At 43.3% G+C, this 21,059-nt stretch overlaps 1 protein-coding gene across 1 annotated transcript in view; it reads right to left on the bottom strand.

Annotated features, from left to right (window-relative positions):
- Nucleotides 1-4,642, bottom strand: part of HCN4 (hyperpolarization activated cyclic nucleotide gated potassium channel 4) — a 181,716-nt gene extending 177,074 nt beyond the window's left edge. Inside the window, exon 1 of the mRNA XM_040343025.1 lies at nucleotides 3,568-4,642. Coding sequence (XP_040198959.1) covers nucleotides 3,568-4,244 — 677 coding nt within the window. The 5' untranslated portion in view covers nucleotides 4,245-4,642. The remainder of the gene's footprint in view (nucleotides 1-3,567) is intronic.
- Between the last annotated feature and the right edge of the window lie 16,417 nt (nucleotides 4,643-21,059).

The following is a 21,059-nucleotide window of genomic DNA, read 5'->3' as shown; positions in this document are numbered from 1 at the left end:
AAAGTCCAGAAGTATATGCAACATCCCGGGCTAAACTCTGTTATGCTGTCTTCCTGAAGAACAAGGGCTCATCTGCCAGGAGAACAAGGACCACACTGGGCCATAGCTGCTAGCACCTCTTTAAGGCCGGGACAAGAGGTGGCTGACCCCATACCATCTTCAGCCATAAAAATCGTACATGTACCCTGATTGCCACATGTCCTCAACCTAGTGATTCAGCAGTTTATCACAAAATATCCTGGCTTCCAGGAGGCCCTTTGTCAGGCTACAAAGCTTTTGTGGCTACTTAAGCTGGTCATACCCAGCCACGGTGCGAATGGCAGAAATGCTGTGCCAACATCCACTGCCTGCCAATTGCCTCATCTGTGACATCCCAAATACTGGACCTCAATGTTGGCCTTGCTGCAGAGGTTGCTAGCTATCAATCAGTTGTTGCAGACAGATACTGCTCCTTAAAAGGATTTTTTCAGTGTACAGGTGTATGTAAGCATGCAGGGCATGTTAAATGTATCTCAGGGCTGCAATCACTCAAAAACTTGAGCATTGTTTATTAAAGTAGATGTAAATCCTACCCTTAAAATAAAATATTACCTTGAAAATTAAAAAAAATTGGAAAAGCCTATTTTAATTTGAATTGCAATTTTTTTAATGAAAATAATAGGCGATACTGATATAAAGATCCTTGTTTGGGCACTTTGTGTTATGGGGTAACAATGTTCCACCCAGTCTCCCAGAATAATTTGCCTGTAAATCACCCATTGCTCTACCAAGCGAAACTATAAGCTTCTGTGCTTATGCACCTTGCTCGGGTATAGTCCACTGTTGTCAAGTGGACCTTCCATGAGAATCGAAGGTCAGTTCTAGTGAAAGCCCCCCCAAAGTCAAATTGTCTGCAAATAATTCCCTCTGGCCCAGCTTCTGACACCTGGCCCCCGCTTTCAGCATTTTCATGACGCATAAGTAAATGTCCCCATGCTTCACCACTGCCTCCTGGGATAGATGGGTGCTCATGCAAGACTACAACCTTGAAATGGGCTGGAGTGCATTCTTGTGGGATTTTGATCCCCCCAGCTATCCTAGGAGGCAGCAATGGGGCTAAAGCCAGTGCCACAGTTTTTTTTTTTAACAACACGCTACACATTGCAGGCGATTTGAATTTGAAGTGTGTGGGGGGGGGGGGGGGCTTTTAATCTAGTGGACCTCATGCTCATGGAAGGACTACTTTAAAAATAAGAAAAAGGCCTATCAAAAAATTATTGCCAGCAACAAGTTAAAAATATGTCCTGAAAAAAATATTTAGTAAGGGTTTACATCTACTTTAAAAGACCTACAAGTCCTATATCAATCTCTCCCCATGTATTTTAATAGCAACATTCCCTATGCTTTCGCTAACACAGCTAAAGCATATTGTCAATATGTAAGTTGTGACCTCACCCCCTAAAGCTTTTAGTAAAGGGGCTGGCTTATCCAAAAGCCCCCTTATTGGGCTTTCTAAGCCAACTTACCTAAGTTCAAAGGCCAGGCAGTGCATGGTTGTTACTATGGTGAATTCCCAAATTATTATTTTGCTCAATCTGTCAACCTTGAACACGTAGGATTCACCTCATATCCATGGTAGCAGTAAATTCAAATCTCATCCCCAGATTTAAAAAAAAAAATATATCTTATGCTAATACACCAAAACCCATCCAGTTATTACATTTTTTCCCCACTAACCTGTATATTAAGCATACAAGATATGCTAAACCAGTGTAAATTTTGCTTTTTTGTAAACCACCAACTATACAATATTTTTTAATTACATCATTAGATTTTGGCTTAATTCTCTAGAGACCTTTGCAGGAAAAAATGGTATTTGTTGCTAGAATTGTATACATGTATTATGCTTTCACCAGAACAGAATTAACTTCCCAAGATCCATTCTGGTTCTATAAAAATAGTAAGTAATGCATTTTTTAATGTTTTGCTTAGTGTTATTTGGGCTCTGGTGTTAAAATCTCAATGCACAAAAAGTCACATTACAGCCCTGATTTCTGATGAATCAATGGATTGTACCTTTTTCTAACAGAAGAATAATTCTGCAACAAACGTATGAACACAACGTAACATTTTTCTCTTGAATGAGGCTGCATTCGCTGTGCTATTATGAAGTCAGCAGTTCTGACACTGTTGCTTCTGTTGCAGCTAAAGGGCTTGCCTTGCTAAGCTCAATCTGCTCAGACACAAAACTACTCATTAATTATCAAGGTACAATTGATAAAAATGGCATTCACCTTTACAAATAAGAAACAAAATTATTACAATTAATCCTATGAATAGACAGAGGCTGCGGCTATTTTCACAGGGATGCAAGCAATCGAACATAGAGAATAAGCAATCAATCACTGCATTAATATAATCAGAATCTAATTTTATTGTTATTGGATTTAATGGTGTTTTTGTTAAAGGTCTACACTTATCCATGTTAACCATACTTATAACAAAGGAAGGGAACATCAAAGCACTTTGGGGTTTCCCTGTACAGTAGAATAAAGTTTTCATATGGAATTTAAGCTTTTTTTAATTTCATTGTTCTGCCCCTGATTAAAAATGTCCGCTGCACTGTCCTTTCTCAGAAAGTGCAACAGTGCCTACAAATGGTTCAATTCATAGTGATGATTGGTTACACCTGTAGCAGAAGCCTGTTAAGAATATTGCTTTTTCCTCTGCTCGAGATCACAATCAATTATCACTTATTAGTGGAGGCTTACATCTACTGGAAAACAAACAAACAACAGTCTTGACCAGCTACTTCATTTATTGAGTCATATACTGTATACAATTCTACGCTCAATGAAGTACTGAAGCATGCGTTTTTTTATGGGGGAGGGGACATTATTAGTACTTGATCATCGAGAATGCTTCAAAATGATAAGCTTATATGAAATTGAAATATAAAGGATAAAAAAGTATCTGTTGACTGGGAAGAGTGTTAAAGGGTCAAACTTGGATTTAGTGTTGCCACCCTCATTCCTACCATTCCTGGTTTGGATGTCTTAGATCTATTTGAAGACTTTTTATGAGAAGCTGAAAGAATGCACTGTGAATATAAACACTGTTTAACTGTGTTTCAGGTCCTCATACTTCATATAGAAGCACAGTGTGCAGATGTGTAGCTTGTGAAAAGACTGCCCACCTACATTGCTAGGCCCAACCTCTCTAAAATGATTTCTAATTCATGGAATTGAATGTAAAAATGGTTTTACTATGGTAAGATGTATGCAGGCATGCATACTAAAGATAGACACATTAGATCTTGGAGCTTCCAATGTTAGGCAATTGGTCTGAGCAAAGTGACTCCTTCAAGGTTATATAGAAAAAGCAGTGAAGCACAGCTTGTGATCTCCCCTTTTCAAAGGTGAAACACAATGGCACAATCCTTCCCGTGCATTTAAACCTTATATATGCAATTAATCATTAATCCATTGTGGGCACATGTCAGTAAACTCTGATGAATTCTTAAATTCATGAAACAATATGAAAAACACTTGTTTGCCCACAATTATAGGCTTTGTTGTTTTTTGTTACCTGAAGTCGCTATATGGGTGAATAATCCAAAATCCTGCAGACTTCACCCGATCTTGCTCTCTTTCCACTGCCTTCTGACTGCCAAACATGCGCAAAGAAAATTTGTTCACCCCCGGTTGCAGAAGCGCCCCAAACTGCCTGTGCATAAAACTACTCTGTTCCTCATCCCCTCCAGATAAAGTCTGTTCTCTGCCTTCAACCTTTACAGAAGTACTGTGCTGGTCAGCGCTCCGAGGTTGGGACGCTGGATGATCTGCTTGGGAATGGCCTGCGCTTGTTTCTCCTGAAGTGTCCATGGTGGGAGACTTCTCATCAGTAGGACTAAGGTCCCCCTCTGATATAAGCCTTCTCCCTTCACTGGGGTCTGAATCATGAAGGTGCCGACCACAGCTGGCAATGGAGGAGAGACTACCTGTAAATCTCCTGCAGTCTCCATTGCTACTTGTTCTTTGGGATTTTCCTACTTCAGTTTCCATAACTAGATGGGTATCCTTTGCTCCAGGTCGTGGGTCAAGAACCTTAAGTGCAGAAGGCGAGGGCAATGGTTTCAGCTTAATGCTCTTTTTCCAGGTGTCTCTCTCTTCACCTTCCTCTTCGTCCATTATAGATGCTTTGGATCCAATGTGCTGAGGGAGGCTGTACAGACGCTTCCTCATAGAGGGGTGCAGTCTGTCCATTGTCTGCCAGGATACTCCTCCACTGAAAGCTTCTCTGCTTTTGGCTGATGTCAGCCCCTATGTGCCACTGCTGGGGGCATTTCAGCACCTCTTCCTGCCTCAGGTGCACAGACTGAGAAGTCTGTGTCTCAAAAGCATCAGCAGCAGTCGCAGCATCCTGACAGTGCTAGAGGTGCCAGGAGGAGCTTGTGGTCCATGTTTGCTTGTCTTTGCTTAGATCCCAAGCAATGAGATGATGAAGACTTTGCAGGAGGGTATGAAATGCAACAGACGGGCAGAACAGTTCAGTCAGCAGCCGGTCAGGGGAGGGACTGGACTAGGGCTGCCCAGAAGAACAAAAGGAACAAATCATAATAAAAAGAGAAAAAGAGAATTCCCTCCCTCTTTTCCTCCCTCCCTGTCTCCTTGACTCTGGCTGCTGCCCATACTAAGCAGCTTGACAGAAGCTGCAGCATCAGAGGCTGCTGACATCAGACTGATCACTTATTCTTCACGCAGCCCCTGCTGCTGGCAATATTCATGAAGCTATCTGATCTATTGTGTTGCCATAGAAGCGTCGAAGGCACACAAGCTATATCTCCTTGAGCCCTATGTCCAGCTCGTTAACATGGCACTTTCAAGGCTAGGGATATGACCTTTGGGCAGCAAGTGTGAGGTCAAATGTCCATCTATGTCCCTGAAAGAGAAATGGGGTTAATGGTATTGGTGTATATGAGTACTTAAGGGCACATTAACGTATCTCCAGCTACATGGGAATGTCTGTATTTAAACAGATGGCTTACTAAAAACGTTTATATGACTAAGCAGGAAAAGTGTCAGTCTCATACTTTTCGGCACACCAATAGACCCTGCACCAGATGTACTGTTTTAGTAAAAGCATAATTATCCTTAACTGTAATCGCACGCCACAATGTATAGACAGAATGAAAAATATAATTTTATAAGCATTTGACCCTGAATTTCTGGTTTAATATGCCAGCTGATTTTCAGTAATTAATGCTCAACACAGCTTTGTGTTTATCCTAAGAATTTTGTGTTCTCAAAAACTACATCTGCTGTAAGTGTACTCAATGCACCCACTACCCTTTTAATTACCATTGTGATTCAGTTCTTTTTTTAGTAATCAAATCTCTTTACTTCAAATACATAAGGCTGCGTTCAAACCTTATTGTGAGCGTTTATAGGCGTTTTGTGCATATTTTTAGGCATATTCAAGCTTAATTGTTTTTGCTATTAATCTCACCCCCCCCCCCCCCCTTTCATTGTTTATATAAAAACTAACCTCTGTATTCCTAGTTCAAATATTTTATTTTTTACAGAAAAAAAAACAAACACAAAAGAAAAGTGACAGACAAACATAATAACTCTTGCAGAATAACCCCAATGAGAAAGGGTGTAAAAGATTGTGCACACACCCATTTTGTAGGGATGAAGCCCATAAAAGTATGGTAGGAAAAGCAATGAAAACAATGGCCCAGATTCAAGAAGCAATTGCGCCCGTGTAACCATGAGTTACACGGCTCAATTGCTTACTTGCTCCGGTGTAACGAGTGCTCCTGATTCAGGAACCTCGTTACACCGGCTGCAGCCTAAAATCTGCACGGCATAAGGCTCTTATGCCTCGCAGATTTTAGGCTGCATTCTTGCGGGGGCCGCTCCCATTGTGTATCAGCGTGTAGTATGCAAATTGCATACTACCACTGATTCACAATCTTGCGCGGGCCCCGCGCAAGCCAGGTACGGAGTTTCCGTACGGCTACTTTAGCGCAAGGCTGCCCTTTCTAATAGCAGGGGCAGCCTATGCTAAAGTATACCGCCGATCCCGCGTCGCGACGTTCAAATGTTACGTCGTTTGCGTAAGTGCTTCGTGAATGGCGCTGGACGCCATTCACGTTCACTTTGAAGCAAATGACGTCCTTGCGACGTCATTTGCTGCAATGCACGTCTGGAAAGTATCCCGACGGAGCATGCGCTGTGCGCTCGGCGCGGGAGCGCGCCTAATTTAAATGATTCCCGCCCCCGGCGGGATCATTTAACTTGCGCGCGCTTACGCCGGGCAAATTTGCCGGCGCGCCCTCGCAAGTCACGGAGCTACTGCTCCGTGAATCGAGGGCAGCGCAAAATATTCGCGTGGGTGCAGGGCAAAATCGTTGCCCTGCTCCCACGCAAATATCGCGCAAATCTTATTGAATCTGGGCCAATGATGTTAAACATTTGATAACTGTAGTATAGCACTTTATAGGGGAGTATGATAAACCCCAAATGTTCAGCTAGGTCATGTAGAGAAGGAGGAAAAGGGGGAAAGACCACCCTTCACGACAGCTAAACCCACGTGAGATACTTTGCAAGATAATATAAAAATATCTTAAACCAGCAGATAACACATGAGATGTGCAACTAGAGGTATTGGGCTTGACAGTTTGGGAAAACTGGATAGGCTACTCTAGGTAGTGTGAGTAGAGTTGATTTTGCACACAATTGGGCACAATGAGCCAAACACCCCCCCCTCCCAGTTTAGTTTGCGCACAGGCAAAACGTTTAAGAGAACATGCGAACCTTATTAGTCTATGGGACACAAACATAAAAAATCAAGTGTTCATTTTCAAGGCTTACATGCAAGTTATTGCCATAAAAAGTGTTTGGGGACCCAGGTGTCACATACCTGATGGTTGTGAGCCCGAATTGCAGAGGACAGCCTCACTTACGGCTCCCACTCGTGGCCCCGATAGGGTTAAAGTAGGCACAGGAGTAAGTAGTGGCACGGGTGCCTGGCAGGATCAACAAGAAGAGTAAGTGATTCAGTATAGCAAAAGCTTCCTTGCAGGAACTGGAACACCGGAACTGGATCAGCTTAGCAGACTGGATAGGCTCAGCAGGCTGGATCAGCTTAGCAGACTGGATCAGCTCAGCAAATTGGACTGAAACTTGGAAAAGACTGGAATCGTTCAGCTGGACCAGAACTAGGAACAGACTGGAATCGTTCAGCTGGACCGGGACTAGGAACAGACTGGAATCGTTCAGCTGGACTGGGACTAGGAACAGACTGGAATCGTTCAGCTGGACTGGGACTAGGAACAGACTGGAACCGTTCAGCAGACTGGATGGTCAGACAGGCCGGGTCAGTTATCGGGCAGACAGCGAGGTACAGAGGTGCAGACAGAAGGGTAGTCAGAACAGGCCAAGGATCAGGTGCAGGCGGATGGCTGGAATAGTAACAGGTAAGTCGGGGTCTTTCACAGGTTAAGTCTCAGATCAGGTTTCAGATACACAACGCTGTAGAGCAGACAGCAGGGATGATATGTGAGAGGCCGGCTTAAATACCCCGCCTGGCTCCAACAGAGGTGTGCACACGTGCACGCATGCGCGGTTACAGCCGTCATCGGGAACCGCAAAGTCTGAGTCGCCTGTTTCTGGCAGGATCTTCATGACACCAGGTATTGCCACAGGGGACATGTATCAATGCAAAAAAAAAGTTTTTAAAATTACCTTTTATTTCAGGAACAGTGATTTTTATAATGCTTAAAGTGAAACAATAAAAGTGAAATATTCCTTTAAATATCGTGCCTGGGGGCGTCCTCCCAGTCTGCCTGTAAAGTGGCACATCTGTGTGATGTGTTTAACACTGCCGCAGCAAAATGACATTTCTAAAGGAAAATTTTCATTTAAACTTGCTCGCGGCTGTAATGCATTGCCGGCTCCCGGCAAATTAGCTGAAAATTCAAGGAAAAACTTGCATGGGTCCCACCCAAAAGGGTTGGATATGGATTTTAAGGGGAACGCCACGCCAACATTTAAAAAAAAACTGTGTGGGTTTTTAAGGGGAACTCCATGCCAAAATTGAAAAAGAAATTGGTGTGGGGGCCCCCCCCACAATCCATACCAGACCCTTATCCGAGCAAGCAGCCTGGTAGGCAAGAAAAGGGGGGGACGAGCGAGCGGACCCCCTCCTGTACCATACCAGGCCGCTTGCCCTCAAGATGGGTCCCCCCAAATCACCTTGCCCCATGTTGATGGGGACAAGGGACCGGTGGTTATGGGGGTCTGCGGGTGGGGGCTTATCGGAATCTGGAAGCCCCCTTTAACATGGGAGGCCCCCAGATCCCAGTTGCCGCTGTCAAACAATATCCCACCTCCTAGACCGGCTACTCTAAGGCCTTGTACACACGACCGGATCTGTGCGCTGGAAACTGTCTGCCCGACAGTTTCCGGCGTACAAGGCTGATTTTTGTTTGGTTCCGCTGGCGTGTACACACCAGCGGACCAAATTCCCGTCGTACCGGAACGCGTGCACGTAAACTACGTACGACGTCACTATAAAGGGGAAGACCAAACTTAATGGCGCCGCCCTCTGTTCCTCTTTTGCTAGTTACGGGTTTGCTCGTGTTAGTGAAGGTTTGGTTAGAGCTGATTCGCGCTTCTCGGTCTCCAGGCTTTGACAGCGTGTATTCACGGGTTCAGTGCGTGTGCTTGCGGTAACGTAGTTGTCATTCGGCTATAGGCTAGCAGGTTGTTTCTGCTTTAGCAGTTGCATCCTGTGCGCTCGTATCTGTTTGTCACGCGTTTGTCGCAGGTAGTGCTGGATTTGCGAGTGCTTTCTGTTTCAGTGTGTTCTTGACTGACCAGCCGGCCGGTTTGAAGCCATGATGGAGCAGCAGCGTCAATTTTCGCGAGTTGGTGCTGTTTATGGGATGGCTGCTGGATATGTTCATTTGTCCAGTACTTTGGCCAGAAACAGGGGGCGGAGGCGTTTCTGGACCAAGAATTGGTTGCGCCAGCGTGACCAGTTCTCACATATGCCTCTGCTTAGGGAACTCCAGGAGAATAATCCTAATGACTTTAGGAATTTTCTCCGCATGACGGACCCCGTATTCAACAGTCTGCTGGAACTTCTGTCCCCCTATATCACGAGGCAGGACACTGTGATGCGCCAAGCCATCACGGCCGAGCAGAGGCTTATTGCCACGTTGCGGTACCTGGCGACTGGGAGGAGCCTGCAGGACCTCAAGTTCTCGACAGGCATCTCTCCGCAGGCGCTTGGGGTCATCATACCGGACACGTGTGCTGCCATCATCAAAGTTATGCATGAGGAGTATATTAAGGTAAGTTTCCTGGCTGTAATAATGTTGCTAACTAACTTTATTTTTCATTTCCCAGATATGCTGTGTGTTTAACTAACGTTCCCTTTTCTCCCTATGCATGTTGATATAAGCTTTACATGTTTTATTCTTGACCTACCTGCATATTTGTCCCTTACCCAATATTAACCTGTCCAGCATGCTATCCTAGGGACAAACCCACCTTGCCATTTTTTAAAACATGACTTTTTGGTTTTTGTGTCCCCCCCCCCCCCTTCAAACTTTAATTGTCCCCATCAGAGGGCTGTGGAGTCTCTTAATGAAGTGGCCCTATATATTTCATTTCCCAAATTCTCCATGCACATTTTTAGAATGCAATTTTAATACTTTGAAGTGTCACAAGGATGCTTGTAGGATGTTTTTATTCCAAAGTACTAAATCTCTTTTTTTGTTTGTCCCCACAGCTACCCTCCACACCACAGGAATGGCAGTCTGTGGCTTCCCAATTTGCCCAGCGGTGGGATTTTCCAAACTGCGGTGGAGCAATAGATGGGAAACACGTCCGCATTGTGCCCCCACCCCACTCGGGGTCCTACTATTATAATTACAAGGGTTATCATAGTATTGTGTTGATGGCGGTGGTGTCGGCACAGTATGAGTTTCTCTATGTGGACGTGGGGAAGAATGGCCGGATGTCTGATGGGGGAGTGTTCGCACGGACTGATTTCTATGATCGTCTCCAAGCTGGTGGTCTGGCATTGCCACCAGATGAAGATAATGTGGAAGGACTTCCGTTTGTGTTCCTAGCGGACGAGGCTTTCGGGCTTGGTCCTCACCTCATGCGGCCTTTTCCCCAGAGGACCCTCACCTCAGAGAGGAGTGTGTTTAATTTTCGGTTGGCCAGGGCTCGGAGGGTAGTCGAGAATGCCTTTGGGATACTCACCAACCGGTTCCGCCTGTTCAGGACATCGATACATCTGGCGGAATATAAATTGGACACCGTTGTATTTGCCTGCTGCATTTTGCACAACTTTTTACGCAGGCACTCCCAGACGTACCTACCCGACATCGGTTCTGAGGCAAGACTACCCTCAGATCCCCTTCCCGGGCTGGACACTGGTCGCGCTGGCTTGGCCCCCCAATCAGCTCGTGAGGTACGCGACAAATATGTTGAGTACTTCATGGGTCGGGGGGCCATTGCTATGCCAGATCATATTTCTTTCTAATTCGGCCCCCAAAGAAAGGAATATTCTCACAAATAATAAATAATTAGACCATTGGACTTTATACAGTTGTTTGTCATTAATGCTTTTTCTCTTTTTATCTGTCTTCCTGGTTCTCTAACTAACTTCTTCAATTTTACTGCATAATTGATTTCTCCACTTTTAGTAAATAACCACATTTTGCACAGTATTCACTCATCTACAAACAGGGTATTGAGTCTAGAAATAAGAAGCAACTCCATTTGTAAATTTTGAGGTCACGTTTTTTAATTTTTGCTTGTTCATGACCCCAAAAAATTATTTTATAATTTTTTCATTACTCCCTGCTTTTGTACTTAGGAGTCTCCAAAATTTTTTTTTTTCATTTTTTTATTTTTTCAGGTAATTCTACAAAAAATATTATGAAGATTATACATTTTTTAACAAGTTCACAGTTTTGTTTATCAAATATAGTTCGATTTATTGTTTACATATACATATATATATATATATATATATATATATATATATATATATATATATATATATAGAATATTTTTGGTGGGGTGTTTACCGCCTTAGTATTTTTTATTCTCGGCATATTTTTGATGCACCAAAACCAATATTTCTTACATTTTTTTTTATATTTTTTTTTTTTTTTTTGGTGTTTATTCTTCATGGTCTAAACTTTATAGTATCCAAAAATGTACAACATGGTCAAAAAGTAAAAAAATAACATTAGAAAAATATAAAAACTCACAACAGCAGTCAGTCATGGTGTGCTTTCACACTGGAACACGCCAAAATTTCAAGATACACACATTCAGTGCAAACTCGCCAAATGTCATTGGTTCAACAGACAAATGGCCACATGTGCTATCTGACATCATGGGTGATCAATGTCTGTGTTTTGTGGGAGCAAACCCTTCCTCTCAACTACTTGAGGATGGAGGAGGGGGTTGGACCCACAAAGCACAGACACTAGATATTCTGTGATGGCAGATAGCACATGTTGGCACACTGTGTGTGTATCTTCAAATTTTGGCGTATTCATGATTAAAACAGTAAAAATGTTTGTGGGGGCGGGGGATGGGCGGGGGGTGTTTCAGTCTTTGACACGGCCCATCATGTCAATAATATTTTTAAAATTAGATTCGATGACCATCATTCTTTGCCGCATATTGTCCATTTCCGTGCTGCATTCCAAAAGGACATTTGTTACATTCTGTTCCATGACAAACATCCTTTCACGCATATTGTGCATTTCAGTGCTGCACTCCATTACCTGCTGAATAATTATAGCAGCACTTGCACGTGAAAATATTGGCACACCATCCTCCTCCCCTAAAAAAAAAAAAAATGGTCATTTCCAAAATTAGTTTTCGATGAGGCCTATCTACATATTTTTTTTTTAATCAAGCTAGGGTGACACTGACCTGATGGGCTTCTCCTTTCCACCTCTTCGACATCTTCTATCACTCCTCCTTCTTCCACCACTTCCCCATCATCTTGGACTCCTCCTTCATCCATCAATCCACCTTCTTTCAATTCGCCAAATTGTTCTTCCGCCACTTGCCCTTCATCTGCTATAAATTCTAAGTCCAAAATTACTTCTTCCTCCTCTCTTCCTTCCTCCTTTCTTCCTTCCTCCTCTCCTTCCACATCCTCTTCTCCTTCCACATCCTCTTCTCCTTCCACATCCTCTTCTCCTTCCACATCCTCTTCTCCTTCCACATCCTCTTCTCCTTCCACATCCTCTTCTCCTTCCACATCCTCCTCCTCCTCCACATGTTGAGATGGAAGATTTTGGCCTTGTCTGGCCCTCTCTGCCTCCTCCAAATGCTGGCGACTTCTTTCCCCTTAATTAAAAAAAAAAAAATGTAGACTCATCAGCACACAGATATTGGAGAGCATAAATCGCATACATTGCTTAGAAGATGCTTTCATTTAGTTACTTTTATCTTTCACCAAACCTACATTTTGGAATTACTTCTATGGCAAGCTCTGATCCTGCCCCTTTTTAGCAAAGTGACACACATGGATGTCCCCCCTAAACATTATTTCTGGGAGACCCTACCAAAACCCATTTGTGATTTGGGGAGACACAGGTGCTCTGCATTGCAGATGTGAAAACATCTGCTTTATTCCCACTGTTTTTAGAATGAATCCTGTTTGCCTTTCCCATTCTCCTAATTTTATTTTTTAGAACTAGCTTTTACACAATGTTTACAAACAAAGTTTTTGGCCAGTGAGCCATGTCCAGGTGTGTTGTTCCTGGAATAACCGAGCCTTTCTGAGAAACTATGTGATGTTACGTGGTTTACTAAGAACACTATTTGTAAATATGTAGGTATTTATGTCATAAAAAATAAATGACAACATGTCTTTAAAATTACAAGCAGGCCAAGGAGGCAGATGGTGAAATATACATGGCAACACATTATTGCAGACAATCACCCACCCCCCCCCCCAACACCAATATATATTTACTTACTTTTACACAGAATTTTAAGTATTTTCTTCATCTGATGTGGCTCCCTCAATTTTAAGTCTGACCATCGTTTCCTCAGCTGTTCCTTGGACCTGGTGATCCCAAACATCCTCTGCATTCTCCTCGCCACCTTGTCCATAATATGTGCCTTTCGGCGGTTAGGGGTCTTGTATGGCCCTAATTCACCATCATAGTCCTTCTTTCGCATGATGTAAACTAACTCCACCATTTCCTGGAACCGCATATTAGTGGCTTTGTATCTTCTTGGCCTTGATCGGGACGTCCCTGCCTCTGTCCCTTCACTTGTGGCATGAGAGCATCGTGCCCGCTCGTGTGACATCGCCATCTTTCCTTTCCCACAGAGATTATGGGCGTGGAAAAGATGAATTCTTACGCCATGGGCGGAGAAGAGGGCGGCGTTTAATACATACGCGGAGTGTAGAGAATGCAAACAACGTGTTTTCGTCGGTTACGCGGAGAATCTTCGAGCGCATCCAGAACATACACAGTTAACGCCATATTTCCTAAACTCATTGATTAAGGGCCTAGCAAAGGCGACGAGGGCGGGGTTTAATAAATACGCGGAGTGTTTAAAAGGTGCACGCCGTGATTACGCATCTTACGCGGTAATTAGGCGAGCGTGAGAAACGAGGAGCGAGAGACAGGAAGGTAAGGAAATTAAAAATGGGATCAGCAGAGGGCTGGAAAATGTAGACACATGGGATGGGGGTTTGGGCTGTTGGTTGCACCCTTTTTAAGCTATTCTGTCTATGGGGGTACCACAATGTTATTTTGGTATCCAAATGCTTTTGGACACCTCACCAAATAGAGATGTGAACAATGCTGTACCTCATTGTCAAGTTCTTGAATGGTGTATTCAGATCAGGCAAAGTATTGTTCAAGTGTTGGTTGTACAGAGGTCATTAGGAAGTGTCTTTTATGTCATCCATTGTCAGGGGCATGAGATTTACACATGAAAGAGTGCCTAGATGAATACTGTCATTTGTAAGCATTGTTTAGTTTTCTATATTAAAAATATTTACTGCAATGTTAACAATGGCTCTGCATCTAGCAAATCAATGTTTGGTACAAGCAATGCGGCCGAGCTGCCAATCATTGTCTAAACAAGAGAGACTGTGTTTGTAATTAGATATAGGTAATAAATTTGAAGACACATATTATATCAAGGTCAACGCTGATCCTTTTGAATATTTATTTTTCTTTGGTTTATGTTTTTTGAATCTAGACTCAAAAAGAAATATAATTTTTATAAAACTTAAATGGACCAACTACAAACCAAGGAAGCTATAGAGCCCTTACTCCAAAAATATCAGGAGACGCCCATCCTGTGGAATTCAAAACACGCATTATATTGCAATAAAGATGTACGAGCGGCAGCACTAGAAGAGCTAGCAAACTATATGCAAACTTGGGTGCCAGGATGCACTGCCAACATGGTGAAGGATAAACTTGCCAACCTCAGAAGCACATACAGAAGAGCATATAAAGCTAATAAAAGCAACACAAGCAAAGGAACCCAAACTGTGGTATTACAAACAGATGGCTTTTTTGCGGGACGAAATGGAAGGCAGGAAAACGATGTCGAGTCTTTCTTCCAACCTTTCCTCCATGCTACCTTCCAGCGGACCTTCCCCAGATGACCACAGCCCTGCAGAGTCGGAGGAAGAGGGCCTGGCTGACAGAGATGCAGATCTGCCACCCTTCGATGAGGAGGTATAGTAGTTTCCTCTATATTTCTGGCGTAAATAAATTTTGTTGGATTAATGATTTGATATTGTAAAAGAAAAGCCAAGCTGGGAAAAAACAAAAAAAAAGGTGTACAGACAAATAGGTGTCAGAGATGACAACTGCAGGGGTCAGAAGTAGAGTGTATTCAAGTAATAATGAACAGAAAATACTAAACGAAAAACATGAAAATGAGTGTGGTTTTATTTAGCGAAATTGTAAAAAATTTCCTTTTTTTTCGACACAGGAAGAAGAGATCAGCCAGGAGGTGGCAGATCCTCAGGTGTCTGTCAGCCAGGAGGAGGCCGGGGTCAGTGGCAGCCAGGAGGAGGCCGGGGTCAGTGGCAGCCAGGAGGAGGCCGGGGTCAGTGGCAGCCAGGAGGAGGCTGGGCCCAGTGGCCTGCAGCAGGTCCCCCCGGCCAGGAGAACCACCACCAGCCAGTCTTCTCCCCCCCAGGTGAGGCCATCAGGCCGAAGGAGGCAGTTGAGGCCTGTGGAGGAGGCAAGCCTCCGCATGATACAGGAGGCAAGCGCCATCATGAGGGCCCCCCTCAACCCCACAGAAGCCTTCAGTGCCTCATTGGCCCACGATTTAAATGAAGGGGAGGAGGACCAGAGAAGACTGGCAAAGGCCCTGATGAACCAGGTCCTTTGGTGGATGCAGAGGGGCCTGCTGACCCCAGAGACTGGGCTATGTGACCCGGCCCGGCTTGCGGAACACCATCCTCCTGCTGCCACATCGACCCCACCTGCAAGACCCCGTGTTAGATCCGCTGGAAGGCTGCCTGGAGGGAAGGCTGGAAAGAGGAGGAAACGTTGATTCTCTGCCTTCCATTTCCTTCCACATAAAGGACATCTTGTTTGGACTACCACAGTTTGGGTTCCTTTGTTTGTGTGCTGCTGCTTCATATTTTTGTGTTTGGCTCCTGAGGCTTGGAAGTTTATCCTTCACCATGTTGGAAATGCAAGTTTGCATATAGTTTGCTATCTATTCTAGTGCTGCCGTTCTGTTTAGTTTTTGTGATGACATTTGCCTGAATAAAAGGCTTTTTGCTTTCATTTGAAAACATGTCTATTGTTTGTTATACTGTGGGGATTATTAGGCAGCAAACCTTTAATAAATATACAATGGGTCATTTACAAAGGACACACTCCTTGGGGGGGGGGGGGGGACATTTGGTGTGCCAACATGGTTTAATATTCTCAAATGAAACACTAAAAAAAAATAAAAAAAAAATACAAAGAAAAAAACATGTTAAAAAAAAAATTTAAAAATGGTGACATAACTAGAAACAACAAAAAACAAAAAAAGATGCACATTCCTTTCCAAAAATGACTACTATAAATTATGGAGGACCACCAACCAAAACACACGTCTGGCATAGAAAACATTATTAAAAGATTACATCACAAGCAAGAAATGTGACATTTCAGTACGGGACAACTCTATTGAAATTGCATCAGCAAGAGAACGGGGTTATTCTAGCAAGTGAAGAATTAATAAAACGAGGCAAGAAAATGTGGTTTAGTGCGCCTTTTTAAGACATTGTTCTCTTGCTAGAATAAAAGGTTTCTAATGACGAATGTGCCATATCCCAAACAAACGCGAGTTTTACCTGAACGAGCGCTCCCGTCTCCTCATTTGGACTGAGCATGCGCAGGGTTTTTGTACGCTGCTTTTGTGTACAGACGACCGAACATGTCTGACGGACACGATTCCAGCAGACTGTTTTAAAGCAAGACCAGGAAACAGTTGTTCGTTGGAAAACGGTCTGGCCGACGAATGTTTGCTGGAATCCTGTCCGTTACTGCCTACACACGAACGAACATGTCCGCTGAAACTGGTCCGCGGACCAGTTTCAGCAGACATGTTTGGTCGTGAGTACGGGGCCTTATAGACAGCACACTGGTCCAATGTCAGTCCAGGAGGTGGGACTTTGTTTGACAGCGGCTGGTGTTCTGTCAAAATAGCCAATTCATTAAGATCTCCAATTACGTCACTTCCTGTTACTGTAAACCTCCAATAATTGGAGATTTCAACAACTTGCTATTTTGACACCGGCAACGGTATACACTCCGGTACACAAACAGTTTGCTGTCCTGACACAGCGGATAATGAGGAAAAAAGTTGTCGCCGCCATGGAGGCATCCATTTAGTATCAGAGTGGACCAACAATGTCTGCTCATAATACTGTGTACTGGAATGTATACGGTTGCCGGTGTTGTGTCAAAACAGCAAGTTGTTGAAATCTCCAATTATTGATGGTTTACAGAAACAGGAAGTGACGTAATTGGAGATCTTGATGAATTGGCTACTTTGAAAGAACCATGGCTTTTCATATACAAGCCACGTCTCAGTGGGAGCTCTGTGTCATTTGGCTGCACGATCCTTCCTGGCTGAACGCTTCTGGCAGAAGCCTTACATGCGTATGTGGACACCTTGCTCCAGGCAGGGGGGGGAGCCCTTGCCCCCCCATGCGGACGCCCATGACCTGAACACTTTCGTTTTAATGCAGAAAACAGGCTGCATAAAAGACGTTTCTTGATATTAACCCTCCTATCCAAATGGGCAAAAAAAAAAACACAACAAAAATGCTGTGTGTGCATCTGATACTATTGTCCCCAATGTCCTTTTAAGCACTTTAGTAAGGAGGCATTAGGTAGCAACTAATAGCAAACTATCAGATTCAGCACCCATTTCCCAGTTTGACTATAATAAATTGAGATACATTTGCTTTGAGTTACTGCTTTTTGCACATGGTTCCTGGACATTGTACTGCCTAACTAAATAAACCAACATGTGCAGATGTAGAATTATGCAAAAATAAATAGGCTTTTTAGACCCTATCCTTTGAACACTGTCAATGAATAGAACTGAAACAACTTCTATTCTGCATTCTGTAGGAGTTATATTACACTGCAACAGTTAAATGCTTCATTATGCCTAGGATACCAATAAAAAAGACTCACTTATCTAATCCCTTGGTCTGGCAGACTCTTTAAACTTTAAGACTGTACCCCGCTTTAAGATGCTCTGGTAGTCGCAGGCACACTGACATCGTCAAATACGGTGCAGGGCCAATCATTCTTTATTGTATTGCAACCACAGCCTGGAGTGTCAGGGAGAAGGGTGGAGCTCTGGCTGCCAGGGGAGCAAGGGCTACTGTAATAAGCCATTTTTGCTGATACCCAAGGACATTATCGAGTATTTAGCCCTTGCATTGTGGTGGTGCCCCTCAAGAGTATATTGTTGCTTACCCCCCGGGCAGATGTTTAGAAAAGGTGTCTGTAAAGAGTTTAATGTGATCCAAATAGGACAAAGTATCAATTTAATTCCCCCTGCATGGCTGGACATTCAGTACGTACCTTTCTTTTACTCCCCTCAGATGTTGTCAAGCGTGCGTGGCGACAACCAAGTTAATAGTACAAAGACAAGTGTGTCTTGCCTACAGTCAAGCATGGTGGTGGGAGTGTCATGGTTTGGGGCTGCATGGGGAGCTACAGTTCATTGAGGGAACCTTGAATGCCAACATGAACTGTGACATACTGAAGCAGAGCATGATCCCCTTCCTTTCGTAGACTATGGGGTTGATTTACTAAAGGTAACTAGACCGTGCACTCTGCAGGTTCAATTGGTCTAGAGTTTAGTAAATGAGGTAAAGCTTCACATTGCAAAGAATACCCAATCACATGCAAGGAAAAAAAAAAAAAAATTCTTGCAAATTCTTGGATGATGGAAGGCAGCAGAGCTTCTGCACATTTACTAAGCTCTGGAGCAACTGCACTTGCAGAGTGCAACTGCACTTTTCAAAGTGCACAATCAATTTGCCTTTAGTAAATCAACCCCTGGGTCTCAGGACAGTATTCCAACATAACGATCCCAAACACACCTCCAAGACCACCACTTCCCTGCTAAAGAAGTGGTAAAGTTGATGGACTGGCCAAGCATGTCTCTAGACCTAAACCATATTAAGCATCTGTGGGGCATCCTCAAACAAAAGGTGGAGGAGCTCAAGGTCTCTAACATCCACCAGCTCTGTGATATCATCATGGAGGAGTGGAAGAGGACTCCAGTGGCAACCTATGAAGCTCTGGTGAACTCCATGCCCAAGAGGATTAAGGCATTGCAGAAAATTAATGGTGGCCACACAAAATATTGACACTTTGGGCCCAATTTGGACATTTTCACTTAGGGGTGTACTCACTTTTGTTGCCAGCGGTTTAGACATTAATGGCTGTGTTGAGTTATTTTGAGGAGACAGCAAATTGACACTGTTATACAAGCTGTACACTCACTACTTTACATTGTAGCAAAGTTTAATTTCTTCAGTGTTGTCACATTAAAAGATAAATAAAATATTTGCAAAAATGTGAGGGGTGTACTCACTTTTGTGAAATACCATATATCAGTTCCACTCATGTGCAGGATATTTCACAATTGTGTCAGTATCAGTTGTGTCTTTATGGTCAGTAAAATTTAGGGTCTGTAGGTTTGTTCTTAATTTGAATTTGTAGGTTTGAATTTTTAAGTTGGAACAGGTACATTTTTTACTTGTAACTCCATCCGAAAAAAAAAACATTTTTATGTTTTTTTTGGACGCATAGAGAAGGGTCAACCCTTGTAACATTTGCTTTGCTGTCTGTGTCCCTGTTCAGAAGATTTCGCCTCACTCCCTTCCCTTGTGACAATTGGATTTAGAAAGGGTTGGGTTGTTGTCAGGGGTCAAGTCCTGGGGAAAAAAGTGTGGGAACTCCCACCCAAGATCCACTCCCCCCACCAAAAAAAAAAAAAAAAAAAATATGCTCATATGCATCATTACTAAACCGCAAGTTCTTTCTAAATCCTGCGATAACTCGGGCAGACCTCCGCAATGACTCCTGGGAACAATGACAAAAGCTCCCAGGAGACATTGCGGCATCGAGGAAGTGACGGAATACCCGTACACTAAATGATGAATCCATATACAGGAAGCGGCCAGTAACAAAGGATTACTAAGGTTCGCCTGCCCCTGACAGTGACTTGAGCTGGGCATCGCCGCTTAGTGAAGGATTGGCTCGGATGCTCTCAGCTGCTCTAGTCCTGCAAAGGGAACGGAGTTCCTGCTGTGAAAAAAGTGCAGGAACTCCGTTCCCACACGTTCCCGCAGGACTTGAGCCCTGGTTGTTGTGGAAATAAGGATTGGAGATAAAGCTTCAGTAAAGACACCTTTTTCCCCAAGATTACTCTGGCAGGAGTGAATTTTGGCAGGAGACCTGGTGTCTTCCTCTGTTTGTAAGTATGAATTGGTTGTAAGTCGCATGTTTGTAACATGGGGACTGCCTGTACTATGATTTATAAAGTATTTCCAAGGCTCTGGCTGGTGAAGTGCATGGAAAAGGTACTAGTAGCATAGAATTTGGGGGTTTAAAGAGAAACTGTTACTTTACCTTTAATGGCTATAAAAAGGGTTTACAACCACTTTAAATGTTCTCCTAAAAGCATAAAATACTTGGTATTGGGTCATATACTACATTTTCACTCAGAGAAGCAACTTGGATTTTAAAGAAAATATTTTAATCCTTCTTGCTAATTACAACCTGTCAGGAAGACATCTTTGACATGTAAAAACATTCATCCAACATAAGCTGTTCCTTTTTAAATGATTGCTTGGTAATATTCTATTAGTAAAATACACTAACAACAGAAAAAGTCTGAATGAGTGCACTGCGCCAGTACTTCACTTCAAAAGGGTAAACAGCATTGTTTAAGTGGGCCAACATAAGACTCTAAGCTAAACTAAATGAAGTTAGGTCTCTGTAGATTTATCTTTAAAGGGTTAGCATGCATAAATTACAATTTAAATTTATATTAAGAGCTTTTATTCTGAACCAGAACTGAAGACATTTGAGATAAATATGGTAATACCTGCCAGCTGCTACTTGTAAAGATGGCCATAGGCATGATATGATCCAGACGAAAGGGACAGCAATCTAATGCCTGATCAACACCCGATTGACCTCTGTCTGGGTAAAAGATAATTTGGACAGGCTTGAAAACCTTATTTGATCACCACATCCCCCAAGACACAACAGGTGTCTTCTCTCCAGTTCCACTTCTACCTGCACAGCAATGTGATTGTCAATTATCCTTGTGTAGGCACAGAAGGCACATTCAGCATCAGCTGAGGTTTATGGCCACACTGGTCTGCCATTACTGGTCTCCTCCTGAAAGTGTTATGCCGCGTACACACGATTGGTCAAACCGATGAGAACGGTCTGATGGACCGTTTTCATCGGACCAAACCGATCGTGTGTGGGCCCC

Source organism: Rana temporaria, chromosome 3 (assembly GCF_905171775.1).
Source record: "Rana temporaria chromosome 3, aRanTem1.1, whole genome shotgun sequence".
In the NCBI taxonomy this organism is placed as follows: domain Eukaryota; kingdom Metazoa; phylum Chordata; class Amphibia; order Anura; family Ranidae; genus Rana; species Rana temporaria.
This window is presented reverse-complemented; position numbering and strand designations above follow the sequence as displayed.